The following is a 27,606-nucleotide window of genomic DNA, read 5'->3' on the forward strand; positions in this document are numbered from 1 at the left end:
CAGAAACCATCCAGAAATTGATACAGGAATCTACTCTGATACGGCAAACTGCGGATGAAGTTAAGGAGAAAACCCTTGCTGCTGAATTTAAAGCAATTCAACTGGAGAGAGAGAGAGTTCCATCCATACAAGGACAAATTGATGAAGATAAGCTGACATTTGCTATGATTGAACTTAAAGAAAAACAGATGAATTTGAGGATCAGAGCCCTACTTGAGGAAAAGGAAAGTTTGACTGAGTTCCAGGAGGACATAGGACTAACATCGGTGGAGAAAGAGAGGTTTTTGGGGGTTAGTATGACCGCCAGAAATGTGAGTTTATTTAAGGACAACTGTGAAGGACGTTGGATTGAAGAGAAGGGGGATTTGGAAATATGGCCAAATCTGAAACTGTTATTGTTGGGCCGAGCTGCTGTGGTGGGAATGAGGGTTGCTGTGTTCTCGGGGATGTTGCTTTTGTTTCAAACATTGCAAGCTTTGGATGGGATGGATTGTTCCAGGAGGTGGCAGAGGGACGTCTCTAGATTTGTTTGGCAGGGCAGGAAGCCACGAGTAAAATTTAAGATATTGACGGATGCCAAAGAAGGAGGTGGACCTGCCCTGCCAGACCCCTAAACTTTGTTGTGAACCATCTGCTTTTTGCTGGCTGAGAGAATGGTTGCTGCTTGAAAGCACTGAAGGGTTGGATAATGGCAGATGAAGTTGATGGACTATATGGAATTGGCGGAAATGACTGGCAAGATCCGAGACCAGGGAAAAGAGTCGGGGGAAGAAGACTGGAAAAAGTTTATAGAAATATGGTAAAATTAATGAATGTTAGAATGAAGTTATATGGCTTTAGTAGAAATGTTATAAGGAATTAAGTATAAATAGATTAATAGAAAATTAAAGAAAAAAATAAGGCAAGAATGTGTTAAGATAATTATAGGATAGAAAACAGAGGAAAATGGAAAGGAATTGCTGAAACAATAAATAGAAGTGGAACACAAAAAGGGAGGTGTGAGGAGGTCGTTGGAAATAAGCGAATGAAAGATAGGATATTGAAAATGTTTGAGGTGTTTTTAAATTGTTTTTGTTTTGTATGTAGTGTTTTTGTATTGTATTCGTATTGTTCTTTTTTTCTTTTTTCTTTTAGTGTTGTGTTGAAGTTGTTTGAAAAGTAATAAATATCATTTTTTTAAAAAAACAACCGTTAGGATCCATGCGGATCCGTGCTTCGAAACGACGGTTTTGGGCCATGGCGTTGCCAGATAACCGTGGATCCGAGTTTTCTGTGGTGCAGGTTGTGCCCCTGGCCATGATGTGTGATTTGACAGTGAGTTTGGGTTGGCCCAATGCAAAAAGCGTGAAGATCCATGAGGATCCGTGCTTCAAAACGACGTTTTTGGGCCACAGTATGACCAGGAAGCCGTGGATCCGAGTTTTTTGTGGGGCAGGCTGTGCCCCTGGACATGATGTGTGATTTGATGGTGAGTTTGGGGTGGCCCAATGCAAAAAGCGTTAGGATCCATGAGGATCCATGCTTCAAAACCACGTTTTTGGGCCATGCCGTTGCCAGATAACCGTGGATCTGAGTTTTCTGTGGTGCAGGCTGTGCCCCTGGCTATGGTGTGTGACTTGACGGTGACTTTGGGCTGATCAAAAATCATGAGGATCTATGCTTCAGAACCATGTTTTTGGGCCACGGTATGGCTAGGAAACCGTGGATCCATGATTTTTGTGTTGCATGCTGTGCTCCTGGCCATGATATTTGATCTGATGGTGACTTTGGGCTGATCTAGTTCAAAAATCATGAGGATCCGTGCTTCGGAACCACCTTTTTGGGCCACGGTATGGCCAGGCAGGCGTGGATCTGAGTTTTTTGTGGTGTAGGCTGTGCCCCTGGCTATGTGTGATTTGATGGTGAGTTTGGGTTGGCCCAATGCAAAAAGCGTGAGGGTCCATGAGGATCCGTGCTTCAAAACCACGTTTTTGGGCCACGGTATGGCTAGGAAGCCGTGGATCTGAGATTTTTGTGTTGCATGCTGTGCCCCTGGACATGATGTGTAATTTGATGGTGAGTTTGGGCTGATCTAGTGCAGAAATCATGAGGATCCATGAGGATCCGTGTTTTTTAACCATGTTTTTGCGCCATTGCGGCACCACGAAACAGTGGATGCGTGATTTTTTTGGTTCTGCCTACAGACTAAGATGTCGTCTACAGTATCATGGTGTTTTTGTTTTGTTTCAATATAAAAGTCATATGAATTCATGAGGATCCGTGCCGCGGATCCATGTTTTTGTGGTGCTGCAGCGCGGCAAAGTGTTGGATCCACGTTTTTTATAGTCCAGTTTGTAGGCATGCCTCCTAGGTGTGATTTGACACTGCATTTGTTGGAGTTATTTTTTAAAAAGTGGAGGATCCATGAGGACCCGCCTTTTACCCAGACCCCGCAAAAACACACACACACACCACGTTAAGCGACAGCAATGGAGGGAGAGAAAAGCCGCGCTCCTGCCGTGCACGGCTGGCTCCACGGAGCAGAATGACAGCAAGGGATTTTCATGTCGTGGTGACAGGGAAAGGGGCCCACTCGCGGACCACGCCCCACGCGTAACAAAAAGAAAGAGGGGAGGGTGACACCACGCCCAGTGCCGCGACCGGGAGCAGGACAGGCCGTTTGTGTGAGGGGCGGAGAGCACAGTGCGCTGTCCTGAGGGAACACCCGGGGCCCCGACCTCACGAGTTCCAGGAACGGGTATGGGAGTGCTTCATTCTCCTCTGCCATGGCTCTGGGTCTTTTTTACCATTGCCATTTCCTCCGCTCCTCCTCCCTTCCCTCGCACCGGCTCGCTCGCGTATTTCTGCCCCCTCACCTGCCGCTCAGCGCTGTCGGGGCTGAGGTTGGGCTGCGTGCCGCCGAGGCCTTTTCTCTGGCACATCGGCTGCTTATTGGTTGAGCTGTGCTTCAGCACCGCCTCTCAGTTCAGAGGGGATGGCTCGATTGGCTGAGCTGAGGATCGCTCACTCACAATGTGGTGAAGGGAAGAGGGTGAAGGCTAAGTTGCTGGGCCTTTTCTCGCTCCCTCCCACTTCATCCATTAGGATCCTGAGTGGGGGACAAGCACTGGTGCGCTTGGCTCAGAGGCCGCTTCCTAAGACCAAGAAAGCGGCATACCAGCAGCGGGGCGGCAGCTTGTTTACTTCAGGATCGTAGTAAAAAAGGGGAGGAGGTTCCCCCGCCTGCTGAGGAGAGGAACTAGGCTTTCCGTTGGGCATCTCGTTCTCAAGTACCGCCTGCCATCCCTGGTTCCGCATTTTCACTGGCCGAACCGCACGTCATTCAAAAAAAACAAGCGACGAGGGAGGCGGAACGGCCTGATGAGCAGGGATGAAGGGCAGGAGCCGACCAGAGTTTTTTTGCGTCAATGGATCAAAGGCGGGCATTCACGTGGTTGCTGTTTCCGGCACGTCATTGGCCCTTGCTAAGCCCCACCCTCTGGTCTTGTCCAGATTCCAAAAGAGGCGTGGTCATGAGCTGGTCACGCCCCCTTATTAAAATAGCCAGTAGCCTCCGGGAATAAGCCTTTGTACCCTTCTTGCTCGCTTCCCTTTTAGATTGCAAGGTACGGGTGTCGTTGCACGTATTTGCATGTATTTTGAATAATTAATTGGCATATTTAAATAAGGGCGTGTCACGTGAGACATGCCCTTGCCCTCCCAGAGCAGCGCAATAGCGGCCCCTGTGGCCTCACCAGTGGGGAAGAGATGGGAAGTACTGCAAAAATTTAGGTTCACAGCCGGAAGTGCTGCTGTGTTTGACGGTGCGCAGGGTGCTATTTGCTCTTCCGGGGTTTAACCATCCGCGTGGTCAACCTCCCTGGATTGAAGAAAAAGGGAAGGCGATTATTGGGGTGTCTGAGCTCCCCCCATGGCAGCTGCAGAAGAGGAACATCCCTTGAGGAACGAGCTGGTCATGAGTGAGGACGAGGAGGAGAAGGAGGTGAACTTTGAAGCCCAACCGTATTTATTTCCAAAGCTGTACTCTGTGTGATCCTACGTGTGTGGGAGGGGATGGTTTAGAGCCATCCGCGCGTGGGGGAAGTGCTCTGTAAGCTCGGGGGGGTACCTTTGTTCCCTTCTCGGGGTGCTGCGGTATTCCTGTTGAGACGCTTTAATGCAATTGGCTTTATGGATTTCTTTGCCCCGTGAACGATGCCCAGGACAGCATGCTGTAGGCGTAGCCGAGGGTGAAGGGGGACAATCACGCCGGTTCTGCCCCCCCCAAACAAAAGTCCTGCTCCCCAACTACGTCCTGACCCACCCCCCGCAAAAATTCTGGCTACGCTCATGCAATAAGGAATAAATATATTAAAGTTCTGTGAGATTAAACAGCAGAACTGGATTGATGCCTCCTTGCAAAGGCTTGAATGGCTTTTGAAAATTCTACTCCTAATCCTGAGTTTTGATCCCTACATCTGTGTCTCCCCTTGTCCTTTTCTTTTTGCGTTTTTCCTTACGGCCACTCTTCAAAGCTATAAGCAGTGCTTTTTTCTATTAAAAGATGTGCTGGAACTCACCATGAAATTCTCCCTTGTAATGGCAATGGCAGCCACCTGAGAGGTGCAGGAACTTAGTTCCGGCAAGTTCCAACTGGGGAAAAAAGCCTTGGCTATAAGGCAGTAAGTCCAGTGAGCAGGTCAGTCTGATTAGCTGGCAGCTGCATCTCATCACAGGTTAGCACTGCCATGCTAGAGGCTAGGTATGCTCAGTGGTACCCTTTGAAGTTATTATTCATCTTGTTGCAAGGATGAGTCTGGGTTCAGCCCTCTGTGAGATGGTCCTTGGCCCTTATTCATTAGTAACCTTTTGTTCCCCAGGCAGACAATGAAGAAGCAACAAAGAAGCACCATCAGCTTGTGGATTCACTCACTGCCTTGGCTGGAGCGAAGCGGTATGAAGGAAGGGAGATAATAATATAATAATAATTTATTATTTATACCCCGCCCATCTGGCTGACTTTCCCCAGCCACTCTGGGCGGCTCCCAATCGAGTGTTAAAAACAATACAGCATTAAGTATTACAAACTTCCCTAAACAGGGCTGCCTTCAGATGTCTTTTAAAGATAGGATAACTGCTTATTTCCTTCACATCTGAAGGGAGGGTGTTCCACTGGGTGGGCGCCACTACCGAGAAGGCCCTCTGTCTGGTTCCCTGTAACCTCACTTCTCGCAATGAGGGAACCGCCAGAAGGCCCTCGGCGCTGGATCTCAGTGTTCGGGCTGAACGATGGGGATGAAGACGCTCCTTCAGGTATACAGGACCGAGGCCGTTTAGGGCTTTAAAGGTCAGCACCAACACTTTGAATTGTGCTCGGAAACGTACTGGGAGCCAATGCAGACCTCTCAGGACCGGTGTTATGTGGTCCCGGCGGCCACTTCCAGTCACCAGTCTAGCTGCCACATTCTGGATTAATTGCAGTTTCCAGGTCACCTTCAAAGGTAGCCCCACGTAGAGAGCATTGCAGTAGTCCAAGCGGGAGATAACTAGAGCATGCACCACTCTGGCAAGACAGTCTGCAGGCAGGTAGGGTCTTAGCCTGCGTACCAGGTGGAGCTGGTAGACAGCCGCCCTGGACACAGAATTAACCTGCGCCTCCATGGACAGCTGTGAGTCCAAAATGACTCCCAGGCTGTGCACCTGGTCCTTCAGGGGCACAGTTACCCCATTCAGGACCAGGGAATCCCCCACACCTGCCCACCCCCTGTCCCCCCAAAACAGTATTTCTGTCTTGTCAGGATTCAACTTCAATCTGTTAGCCGCCATCCATCCTCTAACCGCCTCCAGGCACTCACATAGGACCTTCACCGCCTTCACTGGTTCTGATTTAAAAGAGAGGTGGAGCTGGGTGTCATCTGCATACTGATGAATACCCAGCTCAAACCCCCTGATTATCTTTCCCAGCGGCTTCATATAGATATTAAAAAGCATGGGGGAGAGGACAGAACCCTGAGGCACCCCACAAGTGAGAGCCCAGTGGTCTGAACACTCATCCCCCACCACCACTTTCTGGACACGGCCCAGGAGAAAGGAGCAGAGCCACCGTATAACAGTGCCCCCAGCTCCCAGCCCCTCTAGACGGTCCAGAAGGATGTTATGGTCGATGGTGTCAAAGGCCGCTGAGAGATCCAGCAGAACTAGGAAACAGCTCTCATCCTTGTCCCTAGCCCGCCGGACATCATCAACCAGCACGACCAAGGTAGGTTCAGTCCCATGGTGAGGCCTGAATCCTGATTGGAAGGGATCCAAATGGTCCTCATCCTCCAGGCGTGCTTGGAGTTGTTCAGCAACCACCCGCTCAATCACCTTTTGCCCAAGAATGGAAGATTTGAGACTGGGCGATAGTTGGCCATGTCGGCCGGGTCTAAAGATGTTTTTTTAAGAAGTGGTTTAATGACCGATGGAATTGGCTGGAGAGGGAGCGGTCTTCCCAAACACAGACTGTTTCATGGCCCTAGTGATGGAGACAAAGAATGATTAGCTTGATTTTCCATTCCTAACTAGGTCAATGTCCTTTTTTTTTTTTTTGAAGATGGAGGGCAGTTGAACGCGCTGAGGCGAGCAGACAGATATCGGAATTTGGTGAGAGCTTTCCCCTCAAGCTCTCGCAGCATAGCAATCGCTGGCACAGATGAATCCTCTGTTACTGATGGGTCATGGCTAAGAGGGAGCATGTGACCAGATCCATTTACCATTTCTCAATCTCTAGCAGAGAGGCATGGCTATACAAGTTTGGCCTTCTAGATGTTACTGAACAACAACTCCCATGATCCCTAGAAGAAGAGTTTGGATTTGATATCCCGCTTTATCACTACCCGAAGGAATCTCAAAGTGGCTAACATTCTCCTTTCTCTTCCTCCCCCACAACAAATACTCTGTGAGGTGAGTGGGGCTGAGAGACTTCAAAGAAGTGTGACTAGCCCAAGGTCACCCAGCAGCTGCATGTGGAGGAGCGGAAACGCGAACCTGTTTCCCTAGATTACGAGACTACCGCTCTTAACCACTACACCACACTAGCTATTGACCATGCTCGCGGGGCTGATGGGAGTTGTATTTCAGCAACATCTGAAGATGCCAGAGGTTCTCCACACTTGCTATAGAACATGGGTAGGCAAACTAAGGCCCGGGGGCTGGATCTGGCCCAATCACCTTCTAAATCCAGGAATCAGCATGTTTTTACATGAGTAGAATGTGTCCTTTTATTTAAAATGCATCTCTGGGTTATTTGTGGGGCGTGCCTGGTGTTTTTACATGAGTAGAATGTGTTCTTTTATTTAAAATGCATCTCTGGGTTATTTGTGGGGCATAGGAATTCATTCCCGCCCCCGCCCCCCAAATATAGTTTGGTCCCCCACAAGGTCTGAGGGACAGTGGACCGGCCCCCTGCTGAAAAAGTTTGCTGACCCCTGCTATAGAACATATGCTTTGCATGCAGAAGAAAGTCCCTGGTTTGGTACCTCCAGGTTAAATGGTCACAAATCAGGTGATGGGGTAGGTCTCTGTCTGAGACTCTGAAGAGCTGCTGCTAATCAGAGTGATGATACTGGACAAGACGATGTTGATACCAAAACAAGGACAAGACCTGACGCTAATTAAAAACTATAGGCCCATATCACTGCTGAACAGTGATTACAAAATATTCACTGACATTCTAGCCAACAGATTGAAAAAATTATTAAATGAAAGTATACACAAAGATCAAGCTGGCTTTCTGCCAGGTAGATACATACACAGCAGCATGAGGAATGTAATAGATTTACTAGAATACCTAGAAGAAAAATAAGACAAAAAGGCTGCTTTAATATCAATAGATGCGGAAAAGACATTTGACCAGGTGTCGTGGGACTTCATGAAAAGGGTCATAAAGGAAATGAAACTGGGGGAAGATTACCGTATTTTTCCCTCTATAACACGCAGATTTTTTCTCCTAAAAAGTAAGGGGAAATGTCTATGCGTGTTATTGAGCGAATGTGTGGTCCCTGGAGCCGACTGGCCCAAGTGCATCACACATTTTCTTAGAGGGACGTCTTCGTTGCGGTCAGCAGAAGCCAGGGAAGTGCTTGCTAGGAGGTTTGGCCACTCTGCAGCGCGACTGTGTGTTTGCTAGTGTGTGTGCTTTGTGAGTGTGTGGTTGCCTGTGTGTTTGTTCGCTAGCGTGGGTGCTTGGAGGGAGTGAGAGAGTGACTGACTGCTGCATCTTCTCCTGCAATTTGTCTTTTAAAAAATTGGAAGCAGCGGGGCAGTAAAAACCACCTCCGAAAGCCCCATTTTTCCCTTCTAAGGCTGCAGCTCGGCTTTGGGAGCCCTGAACCCCTGCCTTGTTCTTGGGGGATCTTTGAGGTTTTCCCTTTAGCTTTAACCCAGCCCCCTTATTTTACCAGTTTATCTTCATTCTCTGCGTTCGAGCCTCCCGAGAGAGAAAGCTGTTGCTTTCCTGCATTCTGCCTCAGGGTCTTACTGCCCACCCGCTTCTGTTTCATTACTGTGTTTGCTCAAATGGAACAAAGAGCAGAGAAAACCCCTCCCCTCCAGGCAAGCAGAGGGGAAAGCAGCGCGTCCTTCCTTCTACCGTAATTCCTCTCCGTGCTCCAGTGCTGCTGCGTCTAGGGACTCGCAGGCAACACGCAGGTGGGGAGAGAGAAAGAGAGAGAGAGCTGGCTGGCTTGGGTGGGTGGGTGGGTGGGTGGGGGAACTTTTGCCTTCCTTTCCTCCCTCCGGTAAAACCCCTCTCCTGCATTCTTAGCCAGCTGCTTCTCCGCACACCCCTCTCAGTGCTCCTTGTCCATTCTATGTTTTTCCTTCCCTCCCCACTTAAAACGTGGTTACAAAGCACGGATCCACATGGATCCTCAGGATCTTTGCATAGGGTCACCCCAAATTCACCATCAGATCACATAGCATATCCATGGCTACAGCCTGCACCAAAAAAAATCACGCACCTACTGTTGCCTGGGGCTGCAATGGTGCAAAAACGTGGTTACAAAGCACAGATCCACATGGATCCTCAGGATCTTTGCATTGGGTCACCCCAAATTCACCATCAGATCACATGTCTGTGGCCACAGCATGAAGCACAAAAATGATACATCCACTGCTTCATTCAGAATTTTTTTCCTTGTTTTCCTCCTCTAAAAACTATGTGCGTGTTATGGTCAGGTGCGTGTTATCGAGCGAAAAATACGGTATATTAAAGCTATAGAGGCAATATATAGGAAACAAGCAGCCAAACTTATTGTTAATAATGAAATGACAGAAGAATTTTGTATAGAGAGGGGGACAAGACAAGGTTGCCCCTTGTCACCACTACTATTTATTATGGTACTGGAACTATTGATGAATGTCATAAGAAATGATAATAAAATAAAAGGTATCTCATTAGGGGAAAAGGAATATAAGATCAAAGCATTTGCAGATGACCTGATTCTGATTGTTGAAAACCCCAAAGAAAGTATAATACAGATAATTGAAAGAATATTAGAATTTTGGAAAGTAGCCGGCTTTAAGTTAAACAAGAATAAAACTAACATGATAGTAAAAAATATGACCAAGCAAGAAAAGGAAGAACTACAGGAGATATTAGGATTAACAATAGTAAATAAGACCAAGTATTTAGGAATCTGGCTGACCAATAATAATAGTAATCTATTCAAAGATAATTACATAAAAACCTGGAAAGGAATCAAAAGAGATTTAGAAATCTGGAATAAGTTAAGATTATCGCTTGTTGACAGAATATCGGTGGTTAAAATGAATGTATTGCCGAAAATGATGTATCTATTCTAAATGATACTGATAATTGGAGGAATGGGAAGTCTTAGATTATGGCAAAAAGAGATATCCAAATTCATATGGCAGTATAAAAAACCAAGAATTAAACACAAGCTTCTAATAGATAAAAAACATAGAGGTGGACTGGCGCTACCTGACCTAAATTTATATTATGACGCTGTCTGTTTAAATTGGCTAAAAGAGTGGATTGTATTAAAAATTAGTGATTTGTTAGATCTAGAAGGATTTAACAATCGTTATGGTTGGCATGCGTATTTGCTTATGAAAAAGGGAAAGTACACAGGGGATTTATGAACCATGTCATTAGGAAATCATTATATAAAATATGGACAAAATATAAGGATCTCCTAGAACTGAAAACACCATGGTGGGCATCACCTCTAGAAGCAATTACAATAAAAAAGAAAAATATGGAAGTAGAATGAGCAACATATAAAGATCTGATTAAGGAAAAAGATAATAAATTGGTAATTAAAGATTATGAGGAAATTAAACAACACCTTACGGGTTGGATCCAATACCATCAATTGCACGAAGTGTTCAGGACAGATAAGAAAAACAGTTTCTCAAATGAACCTTCATTATTAGAAAAAGTGTTATTACAAAACTAAGGTAATATCAAAAATGTATGATACATTATTGGAGTGGGAGGTCAAAGACTAACAGGTCAAGGAGGTAATGATCAAGTGGGCTTTAGATATTGGGAAAACCATTAACTTAACAGCATGGGAGGAATTATGGAGAAAGAACTAGAAATTTACAGCCTGTGATGTATTGAGGGAAAATCTAATCAAGATGTTTTATAGATGGTACTTAACGCTTACCAAAATAGCTAAAATGTACAGTGGTACCTCGGGTTACATACGCTTCAGGTTACAGACTCCACTAACCCAGAAATAGTACCTCGGGTTAAGAACTTTGCTTCAGGATGAGAACAGAAATCGTGCGCAGCGCTCCCTCTAGCTGTTCTAGCTTCGCGTGAAGCCTCCGCAGGGCATGGGGAGCGTTCATCCCGCTGCCCTGCGGAGGCTTTGAGCGGCTATCCGCAGCTTTTGCGGGAGGTGGGGAAAGGGACAGAGCTGGCAGCTCTGTCCCTTCCCCTACCTCCCGCAAAAGCCAGGGATAGCCGTGCTCCCTTTAAAGAGCGCTCGGCTCTTGCGGGAGGTGGGGGAAGTGACAGAAGTGTCACTTCTCCCACAAAAGCCAGGGATAGCCGCGCTCCCTTTAAAGAGCCACGCGGAGTGTGTGTGCGGCTCTTGGGGAAAAGCCTGCAAGCGCCGCACACACGCTCCATGCGGCTCATGAAAGGGAGTGCTGAGCAGAGCCTGGGATGCATACAGGCTCTGCTCAGCGCTCCCTTTACAGAATAATTTTTTTTCTTGCATTCCCCCTCTAAAAACTAGGTGTGCCTTATGGTCAGGTGCGTCTTATGGAGCGAAAAATACGGTAAATAAGGAGGCCAGATACAGTACAGGAAAAAGGAAGTCTTTTATTTGGTTGTTTGTATTGTTTTATGTTATGTTTATTGTATTTCTGGGGTGGGGTGGGGGGTTTATGTTATGTTGTAAATAAAATTTCCAATAAAAAGTTTTTTAGAAAAAGACAATGCACCCAGATCTGGCCTATCATTCAGTGTTACCATGTGTTGTGCATTGCAGGTGCTAGAGAAAAAGTTCTCCTCTCAGAACTGTTGCAATCAGCTTCCAGCTCACCAGCTCTGGGTTCCATTCAAAAGCAGCTGAAGAAAGCCCAGCACAAAAAAACCATCCAGCTCCCACTGAGCAAGGAGGAGAATGAGCAGGTGATTTCAGTGGGCTGTTTTGGGGGCAGCTGTGCTTGGGGTGGTGGCAGGGAGGAAGATGTTGGCATTGGAGGTAGAAATGTGAAGGAAAGGACACTGGAGGGAGAAACCAAAAGGAGAGGAACAGAGGAAAAGTGTATGTGTGTTGGCACAAGTAGGATAGACTGGCAAATGTACCTTTTCCTGTGGTACAGGTGATTCTCAACTTACACGGTTACGTTCCGCGGTCACAGCATAAAGCCAAAATCACATATAGTCACAGCACGTTGGGTACAGTGATGAGTGGGATTTCCATTTTCCCCCAGATGCACCCTGCATCTTTCAAATTTTTACAAAATTTGTTCGCCAAGCACGTGAAGCTGAGTGCACGCAGGTTCAATGTGTGTATGTTGCGAGTTACCTGTACATCTCTTAATTTTTGTTGTCAAATTCATTTTCTCAAGGTTTGCTCCTAGGCTTATCCTTTTAAAAAAATAAATAAAGGGTCCTATAAATTAATGAGGAATAGGTCCATCAGGGGTTATCGGCTGTAACAGAACAATTCAGAGGCAGTATGCTAGACGGAGCATAAACAGGAAAAAGCCATCAACATTGTCCTATGCTGTTGAACGTGGAATGTAGAACTAAATGTTTTTGTCTTGTGTGATAAAGCAAGGTATTTTTTCTGCCTTGTGAAGAGGAGGGGTTCATGGACATGAATTTAACTTGGGTGTGCTGTGTTAATGGTTTCAAATCAAATAGATGGAGCAGAATTGATACCTGGCTACATTGCCAGCTGTCTCTAAAGTATTGAGATTCCAGCAATGGGATTGCATCATATCCTGGGTGAAGTAATGCCTTCCTAAAGATTTTATACTGAGGCTTATGGACATCTTTATAGTGGGTGCTCTAAAATATGCCTCTGGGAAAGCTCACTGTAGCTGGTCCACCATATATATATTTATACATATCCATACATGCATATATATGTATTTCTCTCTCTCTCTCTCTCTCTCTCTCTCTCTCTCTCTCTGTGTGTGTGTGTGTGTGTGTGTGTGTGTGTATATATGTTTCAGACTAGTCAGAGCCAACAGAGGGTCACACTTTTATAGTATGTTCTGCCAGAAGTGGGTTCTGGCTTGACAACTCCCACGTCTCCTTAAAGAAATACCTTTGTGTCACTGGGATCTTCCTGCTGAAGGTTGTGCTTGCCTTATCTGTCTTCCTGCAGGTGGTGAGGGAAGCTGCCTACACTCAGACATCTCAAGCCCTGGCTAAGTGGCATCCACTGGTGCAGCAAAACAGACGTGCTGAGCAGCTAGTCTTCCCATTGCAACAAGAGAGTGTGAATGTCACGGCCATTGAAGAAGTGATAAATGGATGGCAGGTGGGTGTTGGTTGACCTCAGCAAGAAGTGAGAATTAGGCTTGAGCTGGACCCAGCTGTTGCACAGTGCTCTTGCCTCATGTTCAAGCCAAGCTATGCCCCTAGGAGTGTAGGAAGCTGCTCTTCTACTGTGTCCCATCTAACTTAATATTTTCTGCATTGACTGCCAGCAGCTCTCCAGGGTTTCAGGCACAGTTCTCTCCCAGCCCTACCTGGAGGTGTGTGGGTGTGCCAATCATCTACTGTGGCTTTTGTAGCTTGTGGTCTGGTAGACGGAATTCTGACTTAGCTATTCAACTTCTTAGCTCTGATCTCCTATTTGAGCAGAACTTACCAAGTGGCTGCATATAAGTGACCCTCTCTATCTCAGTTCCTCATCTGAAAAAAAAGAAAAAAGGAAGATTAATACCATATAAGTTGTTAGGCAATCCAATGTTACTATGCAGTTACATACCCATTCAAAAACAAAGGAAACCCCAAAACCATATAACTTCTAGCATAAAATTTAATATGGTTCATACGTGTATATGAAACAGGGAAAAGAAAAACAGCCCAAACAACACTTAACTGTCAGAATATTTTCATGAAGGTTTTGTTGTGGGAAATGAATATCTATGAACTGTTTCTGTTATTGTTTTATTCATATTAGCCAATTAGCAAGCTAAATAACACTCAAAAGACCTTCCTGGATATTTTAGTCAGACAGGAATAAATCTGCTTTGCTCATCTCTTTAAAAAATACAAAAATAATACCTATTAGGATTTCTATCGCTCCATCCCCACGGAGGGCAGAATTGTTCATTGTAAGAAAACCCCAATAGGCAGTTAAAGCAATTAAATTTGGACCTAGAGAAGATGAACCAATATTTGGGAACAGTCACATTATCCATATATTTGGAACAACCTTTGAAGCAGTCAGTGGACAAATCAAGATAAATTGTGGAGCAGGTTTTATAAGCAGCAGTCATTGAGAAATTTGCATCAATATCTTTAACCTGAAGTTTAAGAATACATTTTGCCCAGTAGTGGTACTGAGTAGGAAAAAAATCAACAAAAGTCTGATAACTGTAATTTATTGATACAGGCTTTGGAATTTTCTTCTTCTTTTTTGTTGTTGCTAGAAATAATATATGGCAATTATGTGGTAACGCTCTCTTATATGGGTTATCCAGTTCCAGCTGATCTTTATCCATACCTCTGAGTTACTTTTAAAAGACAGCTGAAGAAAAATCTAGAGAATTTAGCCACAGGTGCATTTTTCTGGAAGAAAAGTACCCTTCTGAAAGTTTTATAAGTGTTTACATTTTACTTAAGATGATGTGGCACTTTGAAAACTGGAAAGTGCAACAGAAAAGGAAAAGGTAGCAACCAACCACTTCCCTCTGTTTCTGTGCCCATTCACACTCTGTTGCTTTAACTGCTCTTCCTGCCTCTATCATGCTATTTGGTCTCCATGAGCCTGTTCTTTTATACAGCTTTGCCATTTCAGCCAAGGCAGCCCTCCCTCTCAACATGTTTGGAGAGCACTCATTCTTAAAACTTCCTGTCTGTATTGGAACTAAAACCTATCCTTACTAAAGACTCTGAAAGGTGTGGAATTCTCCCTCTCTTGAAAGGAGGGTCCTGTAGAAATTATTCATGAATTGTTCTTCAGTAGGGGTGCAGTATAAGTGTAACAAATGAATAATAATAATACATTTTATCTATCTATCTATCTATCTATCTATCTATCTATCTATCTCTCTATCTCGCTATCTAGCTATCTAGCTATCTGCCTGCTATGGTTTTTGCTCAGCCAATAACTAACATTCTCTTGGTACGATAAAAGCAGTGAAACAATAAAATAGGAAATAAGTTCTAAAAAGTAGTATTACAACAGTATGCATAGGGACAGAGAAAAGCTAAAACCATAACAACAGCATCTAATCACAAACTAAAACATTTCAGGGGTAAAATAAACAGAGTTTGAATGCCTGGGGGGGTGTTCCTCCCTTTTAAAGGCTTTGCCTGGTTCTAAAACAACATTAGAGTTCAAGCAATCCTCTCTTGTGGAGGGTCTCATGCAAGTCGGGGCCACTGCAGAGAAGGCCCTTTTACCTGGTGGTCTTCTCACCATAAGTTTGCTGGCATAGGTTTTGCAGGAAAGGCCCTCCAATGATAATCTCAGGGCACTTGTGGGTACACAGTGAGATGAAGCAGTCCTTCAGATACTGCAGCCCTAACCCATGAAGGGCTTGAAATGTCAAAACCAGTCGAGCCTTGGAACTAACTTGGAGCCAGTGAATATGGGAAAGCACCTGTGTAACATGCTCATAACTTCGTTAGTTCCTATGTTGCCTCAAGTTTCCAGATAGTCTCCAGAGGCAGCAATGACAAGCATAGTCTGCGAAGGAGAGGTAGCATCCCTTCACCTAAAATCAGACTGGCAAATAAAGTGTTGTGAGGTCGGGGGGGTGGGGTCCCCTGTTTTGTTAGTGACCTTTTGCAACCTTGTTGGACTAGTCTTTAGAGTAAGCTGAAACTTACCTCTCTGTGTCCATCCTTCCCTCTTCTCACACGCTCTAAGGCACAAACACCCCTGGAGCAAGAAATCTTTAATATTCTACACAAAGGAAAGCAGCCAGTGAAGGACCCACTCCTGACGCCACAGGAGAAGTCCTCACTGCAGGCCATGAGTCTGGAGGAGGTGAGTCTAGATCTAGCTGTTTCTTTCCCATTCTCCATCTCTCCCTCCCTCCTGGATCCCACACTGCCTTGCTCTGTAAGCTTTTACAGTCAGCCCTTCTCTCCGTTTTTGCGCATTTCAGGCACAGTTGCGACGTATGCAGCACCAGAGGGCTCGAGTCCTGCAGTCCTACTACAAGGCTAAGGCACAACGTCAGCGGAAGATCAAGAGCAAAAGGTAAGCAGTTGTTGTAGAGCAGCAGCTGGGAACCTACAGTCCCATTAGTTCTGATAGCCGACCACAAAACTTTCCCCCAACCCCCCACAAGCACAGTTACCTGCTCCATACTTGATATTAAATTTTACATTGGGTAAAGACATGGCTGTGGAAGAACAATTGGGAAGCTGCATAGTATGCTCCCAGTTGTTCCTGTTCCAATAAAGGCTTGCTGTTAGTGCTGATCAGATGATTGGTCACGACAGCAAGGCTTGCAGGGATTGGTTGCACTACAGAGTTCTTGAAGAACTCCTTAGTTCAACTGATCCTTGCCCAAAGCAGGCATTGCTGTAAGTGCTGATCAGCTGACTTAAGTTGGAGAAAATTTGTGAACAGCCATCCAACCCACCTTCACCCTTTTAAGTTGGCTGCCGAAAAGAAATGAGGGTAGGTGGAAAAAGTCCTCTTCTCACTTTTGTGGATGAGCCCTGTTCAGTTCCTGCATAGTTCCTTGCAGCCCAGAAAGGACTAGGCATCTTGCTACACTGGGCTCCTTTGGGAGGGAAGGGCAAGACATAAATGGAATTTTAAAAAAAATTAAATAATAAATAACAGGTGTGGGCTCTGTCTGTTTATTTTTTACACTTTTCTTCCAATGATCTCTCGAGAAGATGGTGTACATTGCTCTCCCTCTCTCAATGTCCCCATGCCCATTTTATCTTTATCCTGTGAGGTGGGTAAGGCAGAGACAGTGACTCAGTCAGGGTAACCTATTGAGCTAGACAGCTAGCAGGGGTTTGAAACTGAGACTTTCTGGCATTAGGCTGATACTCCAAACAAGGGGTGGGGAACTAGTAGTCCTCAATAAGTTGTTGGATTCCAACCCCTATCATCCCTGGCCATTGGTTGTACTGGCTGAAGTTGAGGGGAGGGCAGCAACATTTAGAGTCACAGTTTTCTTGTCCCATCTCTAACCGCTTCACTGACTCTGCTGCAGGCTCTGGCCCTCCAGATGTTGCTGAACTACAGTTCCCATCAGCCTCAACAAGCATTGCCAATGGCCAGGGCAAACAGCTCTATTTCAGTGATGTCAGTTAGCTGCGTGTCCTTTCCCTCTGGCCTGGCTGTTCAAACCTCTGACATTGCTATCTTCCTCTTCCTGAAGGTATCACAGAATGCTTAGGAAGATCAGGAAACGCAAGGTGCTGAAAGAATTCGAAATGTTGCGGAAAAGTAACCCTGAGGCAGCTCTAGAAGAGCTAGCTAAAATTGAGAAAGTGCGTATTGAGGTGGGTGCAGCCCTCTTCCTGTGGTACTGTCACTGGGCTGCCAGGGAACGCCCCGGAACTGAGGGAGGGGGAGAAACAGGAGCCTGTAGAAGACACAGGAGAAGCAGAGGAGGAAAAGCAAGGGGGAGGGCCTCAAGCGGCGAGAATGCTCTCTGATGCTGAAGAGCAGCAACACCACTCTACCAGTTCAGGGACAGAGGGAGAGGCGGTGCCCATTCTTTCAGCACAGGACAGGAGGGGGTTAAAGCATAGGGAACAGAGGTGGCACTTGGGACTTCCCAGGCTCCTCTGCTGGAAGAGGAGCCGAAAGCCCCCACTTCCTGGATCTGCTACCGAGGACTCGGACGCATGAAGCATGTTCTGTACCTTGTAAATACTATGTGAATAAAGACTGTAAATATATCTCTGAGTGAGCAGAGGTATTCCTTGCCAAAGGCTTCTAAAACCATCACAGGTACCGAGATGAGGCCCCTCTGCCTAGTGGAGGGCGCTCTCTTACTGTACTCCATCATAGTGACATTTTGCCTTACTTCTCTGTGCAGGAGAGGATGAGCCTGAAACACCAGAACAAGGGCAAGTTGGCCAAATCTACAGTCCTCTTGGCAAAGTACAACCTAGAGGTAAGAGATGTGTGGAGGGAGGAGGCTTTATCAGCCAAACCCCACTCTTAACATGTAATTAAACCAAGGCAGGTGCTTGAGAGATTTGAGCTGAAATGTAGCTTCCAGAAAAGGGTTGGCTGAAAATATCAGGCTATTCCCATAGAAGTGCTTTTTAGAGCACCTTTAACAACTTTTGCAAGTGGGTGATAAAAGACATTTCTTTTGTCCGCTTGCCTTCCTGCCATTGGGTTGATTTACATCCGAAGCCAAAAACAGATGGCAAATCATTTTCTGGCCAGTTGCAATTCATACCCTTTCTCCTGGGATATTGACTTTCTCTGGAGAGTATTGTTTAAAATTCTAACTCGGGAGGGGGAGGAAATAGGAAATCCATGCTGGTGCCACTCCCTCCTCACAGGCTCTGGACCTGGTGTCTTCCATGGCAACACTAGGGCTCTCCCAGTTTGTTTCGGGCCCCACACATCAAGCAGGCCACACGCTGGATTTGATCTTTGGTGCCGGTATAGATGTGATCATGTCTCCTTTGATGAAAGTGCCATGGTCTAATCACTACGCTCTGAAAGCCAGGATTGACTTTCCACCCCCACCCTGCTTAGGTGGCGAGCCGATTTGGGCTCGCCCGCAGAGGCTGATGGACCCTGATAGATTCCGTCAGGCCTTGCGGGACCTTGCTCCCCCTGGCGACTCACTGACTGAGCTTGTTGAGGGCTGGAATACCCAGCTCCTGGCAGCCATCGATGAGATCGCACCTAAGCGCCCTCTGCGACCCCACAGAAACCGGGCTCCCTGGTTTACCGAGGAGCTTCGGAAAATGAAGCGGGATCTCAGACGGCTAGAGCGAGTATGGCGGGGTGCTCGTGACGGAGCCTCAAGAACATCTTATAGGGTTTTTATGAAAACCTATGAGATGGCAGTGAAGGCCGCTAAGAAGTCTTACTTCTCGGCCTCCATTGCATCCGCTAGCTCTCGCCCGGCGCAATTATTTAGTATAATTAGGTCTTTAACGTCCCTTGAAGGACAGCCAAATTTAAATAACAATCTGACACACAGCTGTGAGGCATTTGCGAGCTTTTTTGCGGAGAAGGTCCTGTTGCTCCGCCATGACCTTCCTGCCAATTTGGACACAATAAATGAACTGGAGGCCCCTCGACTGTCCTCGGGTCCAGTATTGGAACACTTTGACCGGATATCTCCAGCCGATGTGGACAGACTCCTCCAAGCTGGAAAGCCCACCACCTGTCCTCTTGACCCGTGCCCGTCATGGCTGATTAGAGCGTGTCCAGATGAGGTGCGGGCCCCCCTGGGGGATATCATCAATTTGTCCCTTGGCACCGGGATATTCCCAGGGGAACTGAAGGAGGCAGTGGTGCGTCCGCTCTTAAAGAAAACATCATTAGATCCCTTAGATCTGTCCAATTACCGCCCGGTTTCGAATCTCCCATTCCTGGGTAAGGTGATTGAGAGAGCGGTTGCTGAACAGCTTGGTAGGTTTCTGGATGAAACATCAGCTCTCGATCTATTCCAGTCCGGCTTCCGCGCTGGTCATGGGACCGAGACGGCTCTGGTCGCCCTAACAGATGATCTCCGCAGGCAGCTGGATCGAGGCGGGTCAGGGCTGCTGATTCTTCTAGACCTGTCAGCAGCCTTCGACATGGTCGATCACGAACTCCTAGACCACCGCCTTGCCGACGTGGGGATCCAGGGCACAGTCCTCCAATGGCTGCGCTCGTTTCTCTCTGGTCGGGGACAGAGGGTGGCGCTTGGGGGGGAATTGTCATCGCGCCACTCCTTGGTGTGTGGAGTGCCTCAGTGTGCGATTCTCTCCCCGATGCTTTTTAACATCTTTATGCGCCCCCTCGCCCAGCTTGTTCGGAGTTTTGGGCTGGGTTGCCATCAGTATGCCGATGACACCCAACTCTATCTGTTGATGGATGGCCATCCTGACTCGGCCCCAGACACACTGACCAGATGCCTGGAGGCTGTGGCTGGATGGTTACGTGGGAGCCGGTTGAAGTTAAATCCTTCGAAGACAGAGGTCCTCTGGCTGGGACGGGACGATATGGGATTGAGGGGGCAACTCCCATCTCTTGCGGGGGTGCAGTTAGTGCCAGCACCGTCCGTTAAGAGTTTGGGTGTAATCTTCGATACCTCCCTCTCTATGGAGGCGCAGATTACAGCTATAACAAAGGCGGCATTTTTTCATCTCCGCCAAGCTAAGCAGTTGGCCCCTTATCTCTCTCGCCCTGACCTAGCCACTGTGATCCATGCGACGGTCACCTCCAGACTGGATTATTGTAACTCGCTCTACGTGGGGCTGCCCTTGAGACTGACCCAGAAACTCCAGCGGGTGCAGAATGCCGCGGCGAGACTCCTTATGGGGTCTTCGCTGCGAGACCACATTCATCCGGTGCTATATCAGCTGCACTGGCTCCCGGTGGAGTACAGGATCAGGTTTAAGGTGCTGGTTTTAACCTTTAAAGCCCTATACGGCCTAGGACCCTCGTACCTACGGGACCGCCTCTCCTGGTATGCCCCACAAAGAAACCTACGGTCTGCAAATAAAAACATCCTGAAGGTCCCAGGCCTCAGAGAGGTTAGGCTGGCCTCAACTAGAGCCAGGGCCTTCTCGGCTGCGGCTCCAATCTGGTGGAACGCTCTGTCAGAAGAGACTAGGGCCCTGCGGGACTTGACATCTTTCCGCAGGGCCTGCAAGACAGAGTTGTTCCACCAGGCCTTTGGTCAGGGCGCAGCCTGACTCCCTCCTCTGGCAACCTGCACAGAGTTTTGCTTAATGGTTGCCATTAACTTGATTTTAATTAATTTTTATAATGAAATATTTTTAGAATGTTGGTTTATTTGATTGTTTGATTATTTGATTGTTGTTAGCCGCCCTGAGCCCGGCTTCGGCTGGGGAGGGCGGGATATAAATAAAATTTATTATTATTATTATTATTATTAGTGAATTATTGTAAGTTGGGCTGTTAAACATTTTACTTGCTTCCTGGGGGGTTATTAGAGGGGTGTATGCTTTGCTGGTCCTCTTGTGGCTGAAAATACGGGATACTGTAAGTCAGGGGAGGGCCAATGATAGATCTACAATCTACTGGTAGATTGTTGGACAATTTGCAGTAGATCAGCAAGCGTTTCTGACTTCTGATTGTTTAACAACAGCTATGTCAAAAAGAATCCTCCAGCACCAGATTGTTCAAGCTCTTATCTGAAATAATACAGAAACAGGTTTGTCTAGGCAAACCATCCCAGTATCTAAGTTGGCTTTTGGGTTGCAGCAGATAACTGTCTCCTCCCCCTAAGCCTCCATTTTGCATATGGCGACACCTTCAAAGGTAGAGTTGTCATATTTCAAAAAGTGAAAATCCGGACACAAAAGTTGTTGAGATTTTGGGCGGTTGTTTTTTTGCCAGAGTTGTTGAACTGTGTATGTATGTGTATGTGTGTGACAGACTTTTTAAAGCTATTTTATGGAAAATAGGCAAAAACGACACTGCTGACATGAGTTACCGTATGTCCAGATTTTTCTGGACATGTTGCCGATTTCCACCTGGACACAGCTTCCAACTGCAGTATTCCAGATATGTCCAGGAAATTCCAGATGTATGGCAACCCTATTCAAAGGCTCTACTCTTTGCACCTGGCTTTGGGGGTTGGATGGACCTGGGGTGGTTCTAGTGAAGAAGCAATTAATAGATTTTGTAAGCCTAAGGTCTGCAAGTAAAGGCTATTGCCTGCCTGCATTTCTAGGCTAGGCAAGCCATGCAGGAGCAGCTGGCCCAGAACAAAGAACTGACCCAGAAAGTACGCCCAGCATCTGATAGTGAGGAAGGTGGCAACGACACTGATGCAGAGGGGGATCTCGTGCCAAGTGTTGTCAATGAGAGGCCTGCTGGGCTGGATCCAGACAACCCCTGGATGTTAGGATGGCTCCACACGGAGCCCAAGGAGGACCTTCCAGCTGCACCAGAAGACAGTGAAGAGAGTGACGAAGAGAAGGGGCCACCTGCAACCAAGGAGGAAACTTTGCTGCAAGGCTTCGTTGCAGGTCAGCAGGGTCAGGGCCATAAAACAATGCATGGTGTGGGGGAAATGAACAGATAAGGTGCTTTTATTCCTTGTATAATACGAGGGAAGGGTCATCCAGTGAAAATGATAGGCTGAATATTCAGGATATTTTTATTTTTATTATTATTAATTTTCATTTCTCATAACAATTATTCAATATTGTTAGGGAACTGCCATCAACTCAGAGGCGAGAGGTGGAAGGACAGTTGAGTTACAGGGAGCCTCTGAAGATCAGATCGTGAGAAGCAGCACTTCCTCCGCGGAGGAGGAAAGCCACGCCTCCAGTGGGGAAGGGATGCAGGGCTCAGAGTATGCAAGGGAGAGACACAGCACCGAGCATGAACAAAGGGGGGGGAGGCAGGCCCCCTTTGCCCACGCCCTCTCTGTGCAGTCAGTTTATGCGCAGAGAGGGGAGGCGTAGGGTGGGGGTCAAAAGACTGCTATGCTGGGGAAAGTTTAAGGACCGCCCACTCCCAGATTCTGCTAGCGACTGAGCAGACATGGAATTGAGACGCTCTGCACTGTAAATGCTTTGCACAGATAATAAAGCCTTGAAAAGACCGGTGGGAGTCTTGTCTGTTTGCTCTCGAGCAACCACGCTGGCATACATAACAAATATCATTTAACATCTGTTTTCTAGTTTTCCCCCTCCCTGTTGACTTCCCCCAACTTCTATTTCTGGTTTGTTACACCAAATGTTGTTGTTGTTTAGTCGTTTAGTCGTGTCCGACTCTTCGTGACCCCATGGACCAGAGCACGCCAGGCACCTCTGTCTTTCACTGCCTCCCGCAGTTTGGACAGACTCATGTTTGTAGCTTCGAGAACACTGTCCAACCATCTCGTCCTCTGTCGCCCCCTTCTCCTTGTGCCCTCCATCTTTCCCAGCATCAGTGTCTTCTCCAGGGAGTCTTCTCTTCTCATGAGGTGGCCAAAGTACTGGAGCCTCAGCTTCACGATCTGTCCTTCCAGTGAGCACTCAGGGCTGATTTCCTTAAGAATGGATGCGTTTGATCTTCTTGCAGTCCATGGGACTCTCAAGAGTCTTCTCCAGCACCATAATTCAAAAGCATCAATTCTTCGGCGATCAGCCTTCTTTATGGTCCAGCTCTCACTTCCATACATCACTACTGGGAAAACCATGGCTTTAACTATACGGACCTTTGTTGGCAAGGTGACGTCTCTACTTCTCAAGATGCTGTCTAGGCCTGTCATTGCCCTTCTCCCAAGAAGCAGGCGTCTTTTAATTTCGTGGCTGCTGTCACCATCTGCAGTGATCATGGAGCCCAAGAAAGTAAAATCTCTCACTGCCTCCATTTCTTCCCCTTCTATTTGCCAGGAGGTGATGGGACCAGTGGCCATGATCTTCGTTTTTTTGATGTTGAGCCTCAGACCATATTTTGCGCTCTCCTCTTTCACCCTCATTAAAAGGTTCTTTAATTCCAAATGTTACATTCTGTTTATACATAATGTTCTGTTATCACTAATTGTATTTCTTGTTCTCTGTAAATAAAGTTGTGAACGTTTATTTAAATCCTGCCTGTTGTAAAGGGTTCCCATTCTCTTCCAAAGTCACTATTGTCCTTTTCACGCAGTTTGTCCATTAATTTTGCCAGTTCTGCATAGTTCATCAATTTTTCTTGCCATTGTTCTTTAGATGGTATTTCTCCAGTCTTTTTTTTTTTTGTAATCTAAGCATGGATGGTTTTTTTAAACTTTTAATTTATTTAATCATTTTTTCAATACAAACAACAATCGCAAAAGACGAAAAACAAAAACCATAATAACACTAATAATACAATTTGACAATTCAGATTTGAATACACTGATATACCTATGACTGTGGAGAGAATCAGAACTTACAGGGTTAAGAAGTTCTGAGTGACGTCTCACATTCTGAGGCGTGGTTTAGTATACTGAGGGGAGTGTTTTCCTGTGTCTCAGTGTGTTGTTCCGTTACTGGAGGAGAGACGGGCAAAATGAGTGCTCTGTCACCAGGAGAGTTATGAGCTGTTTTTCTACACGAATAAAGACTTTTGGAAGATAAGGAAGGCACCGTGCATTAAGCCTGATTTATTACACGCACACACACAGCAACTGTTTCTACGCTGCGTACACTCTGCTACAAGTAGCTGTGGGAAGCCCTGGGAGCAGAGCGCTGAGGCGGAAGCGTGTGGGCTCCGGAAAGAAAAGCTACAAATCAAACATTCCATAGGTTATGGGTGGTCAGCAAACGCTTTGGAGCAAAGACGTGCCGGTGTGTGTGTTGCAGCCAGCTGAGGAGAAGCTGGAGCCAGTTGGAGCTGTGCCTAACGTTTGAGGCAGAGAGGAGCTCGCTGGGGAGGATCTGGTCTGCTGAACCGGGTGCCGGAGGTGCTACTGCTGTTACGTGAGTACGCTGGGCCCCGGGGGAGAAGATGGCAGACAGCCATGAATCGTACACAGTCCCATTTGAAAAATTGGACGGAAAGAACTGGGAGGAGTGGAGCAGGAAGCTGAAGGCCTGGCTGGTAGCCAAGGGTCTTGATAGTGCCCAGGCTGTTTGGCAGGAGCTGGAGAGGGTTTGCCGAGAAACCACAGCGGAAGCCAAAAGCCACGTCCCCAGATGCAGTACAGCCTCAAGGAGAGCTGCTGGCAAGGTTGGGGGGGCAGAGAAGACCAAAGGCAAGTTTGCAAAGTTTTCCACCGGTTGTTTGTGTGACGAGGAGGAACGCCGCCTAAGAGGGGGCCGAGCTGGCACAGGGAGCCCATCCAGTTGCAGGGGGGGGGGCCAGGCCAGCGGAAGGCGCAGTTCAGGTTTTTTCCACTCGTCGTTGCTTTGTTTGCAATTCTCCTGACCATCTGCGTCGCTACTGCCCCCAAAGAGCAAGGGAGACAGAGCAGGATGTTTCCAAGGTCACTTCCCATGGGAACCAGTCGGGTTTCCATGGCAACCAGTCCAGCAAGGGAGGCAGGCGTGGGAAGACGCAGAGAGTACGTGGCTCAGAGGAGGAAGACGGCGCTTATCAGCTATCTGCATCGATGGCGGTTTTAGAGGACACCTGCCAAGGCCCCAAGGATGGGGGCAGCGGGAAGTCTGTTGCTAAGGCAACAATGAAGGACAGCTCCAGTGAAGATAAAGTGATGCGTTGGATTGTGGACTCTGCTGCCAATAGGCATCTCATAACTGAGACACCTGGTGTCAAGATGTGGAACTGCAAACCTGTTTCAACTGGGAAAACAGTTGTTTTTGCTGATGGGTCACAGAGACGTTTAACCACTGTTGGAAATGTTTGTTTCTGTTTTCCAGGCGCAGCTGGAGGTCTACGTGTCACCAGGGATAAAACATTGTCTTTTATCTGTACCTTGTCTCTTACAGGAGGGGTATAAGGTTTGTTTTGAAGAGAATGTCTGTACAATTTCCAGAGGGGGGAAGCAACTAGTAAGTGTTGAGAGAAATCAGAACAACCTCTTTGTTCTGGAAACACCTCTGGAGGGTGAAGGGAATGCTGGGAAAGCCACCGTTCACACTCATGTTTCATGTGCTTGCGTGTGGCACAAGAGAATGTCACATGGTTCTTGTGAAGACATCCAGATGTTACCGGAGTGCACTAAAGGGTGCAAAGTAAAGGAATGTGGTAAACCCCTAAATTGCAGGGCTTGCAGGAAAGCCAAGACCAAGGGATACAGTTATCCCAGGGTGGAGAGAGTAACCACAAAACCTTTTGAGCTTGTGCACGCAGACCTTTTTGGTCCCGTGCCAAAACCAAGTCTGGGAGGGGCCAGGTTTTTGCTGACGCTGTCAGATGATTTTACTCAGAACGCATGGGCGTTCACGTTGAGAACGAAGGAGGAAGCAACGCAACTGATCAAAGATTGGGTTGCAGAGGTGGAACTACGGTTCTCCACCAAGGTGCAGGGGTTCAAGTGTGACCGAGGTTCAGAGGTCACTGGGTCTGCTCTAAAGAGTTTTTTTCACCAGAGAAGGATACGTCACAAGGTGACTTCTCCTCAGGAGAGGGGCGTAGCAGAGCTTAGGAGTAAAGCTCTGGTTCAAGCATCAGAGATTCAGCTGTGTGACTCTGGTTTGCCTCAGAGGTTTTGGGCTGAATCGATTAAATCTGCAAATTTCACGATGAACAGGTCCTACAATTCAGTGGTAGGTGACACCCCGTATTTCTTGCTCCACGGACAGAAGCCGAAGCTGCATTTCTTCCGTGTGTTTGGTTGCCGAGCCTTGGTGCCTGTACCAAAGTTTCAGCAGAAGGAGGGTGGCCCAAGGTGCCAGGAAATGATCTTATCCAATCCTCAAATTGTATGTTATGACCTATGTCCTGTGCCCACTTGATCATTACTGCTTCAATTTCCTCAGCTTTAGTTTCCCATTCCAACAGAATATTGTACACCTTCTTTAACAATTTAGAATGATCATCTATGATATCCTTTTGGAATTTTGAAACTGTAAGTGAATCCTCTCTTGTTATCTTCCGTGAAGATTTCATTTAATTGCCTATAAGGCAACCAACTCTGAAGGTGTTCCTTTATCTCATCGTAATCTTTCAATTTCCACTTCGCTTCTTGTTCTACTGATAAATCTCTATATGTTGGCCACATTCCTTTCATTGTTAACGTTTTAAGTGATAATGCTTCAGTAGGTGACAACCACCACTGAGTTTTGGATTCCAGTAATTCTTTGTATTTTTCCCATACCCTTATCAGGGACTTTCTAATTATGTGATTGTGGAATCCTTTGTGTACCTTTGCTTTTCCATACCACAGGTATGAATGCCAACTGAATCTGTTGTCGTGTCCTTCTAAGTCTATTGCCTCCTTTTCCCCCAATTTAATCCAATCCCAAATCCAAGTAAGGCATGCTGCTTCGTTGTAAATTTTAAAATCTGGAAGAGAAAAGCCTCCTCACTGTTTTAAGTCTGTAAGTATTTTGTGCTTTATTCTTGGCCTTTTCCCATTCCAGATAAATTTTGAAATATCTTGCTGCCATTTTTTGAAGCAAGCATTATTACTTATCGGTATTAGAATAGAACACTTTCATAGAATCATAGAGTTGGAATAGACCACAAGGGCCATCGAGTCCAACCCCCTGCCAAGCAGGAAACACCATCAGAGCACTCCTGACATATGGTTGTCAAGCCTCTGCTTAAAGACCTCCAAAGAAGGAGACTCCACCACACTCCTTGGCAGCAAATTCCACTGTCGAACAGCTCTTACTGTCAGGAAGTTCTTCCTAATGTTTAGGTGGAATCTTCTTTCTTGTAGTTTGGATCCATTGCTCCGTGTCCGCTTCTCTGGAGCAGCAGAAAACAACCTTTCTCCCTCCTCTATATGACATCCTTTTATATATTTGAACATGGCTATCATATCACCCCTTAACCTCCTCTTCTCCAGGCTAAACATGCCCAGCTCCCTTAGCCGTTCCTCATAAGGCATCGTTTCCAGGCCTTTGACCATTTTGGTTGCCCTCCTCTGGACACGTTCCAATTTGTCAGTGTCCTTCTTGAACTGTGGTGCCCAGAACTGGACACAGTACTCCAGGTGAGGTCTGACCAGAGCAGACTACAGTGGCACTATTACTTCCCTTGATCTAGATGCTATACTCCTATTGATGCAGCCCAGAATTGCATTGGCTTTTTTAGCTGCCGCGTCACACTGTTGGCTCATGTCAAGTTTGTGGTCAACCAAGACTCCTAGATCCTTTTCACATGTATTGCTCTCAGGCCAGGTGTCCCCCATCTTGTATTTGTGCCT

The 27,606-nt window shown here is 46.7% G+C and overlaps 1 protein-coding gene across 1 annotated transcript in view; it reads left to right on the forward strand.

The window, feature by feature from the left end:
* Window positions 1–3,871: 3,871 nt before the first annotated feature.
* Window positions 3,872–27,606, forward strand: part of LOC128405965 (U3 small nucleolar RNA-associated protein 14 homolog A-like) — a 32,751-nt gene continuing 9,016 nt past the window's right edge. Inside the window, exons 1-11 of the mRNA XM_053373023.1 lie at window positions 3,872–3,982; window positions 4,860–4,933; window positions 6,572–6,621; window positions 8,692–8,706; window positions 11,487–11,629; window positions 12,840–12,995; window positions 15,561–15,680; window positions 15,802–15,896; window positions 17,041–17,164; window positions 17,707–17,784; window positions 21,547–21,844. Of these exons, the coding sequence (XP_053228998.1) occupies window positions 3,911–3,982; window positions 4,860–4,933; window positions 6,572–6,621; window positions 8,692–8,706; window positions 11,487–11,629; window positions 12,840–12,995; window positions 15,561–15,680; window positions 15,802–15,896; window positions 17,041–17,164; window positions 17,707–17,784; window positions 21,547–21,844 (1,225 nt within the window). The 5' untranslated portion in view covers window positions 3,872–3,910. The remainder of the gene's footprint in view (window positions 3,983–4,859; window positions 4,934–6,571; window positions 6,622–8,691; window positions 8,707–11,486; window positions 11,630–12,839; window positions 12,996–15,560; window positions 15,681–15,801; window positions 15,897–17,040; window positions 17,165–17,706; window positions 17,785–21,546; window positions 21,845–27,606) is intronic.

This window comes from Podarcis raffonei, chromosome W (assembly GCF_027172205.1).
Source record: "Podarcis raffonei isolate rPodRaf1 chromosome W, rPodRaf1.pri, whole genome shotgun sequence".
Taxonomy (NCBI): Eukaryota; Metazoa; Chordata; class Lepidosauria; order Squamata; family Lacertidae; genus Podarcis; species Podarcis raffonei.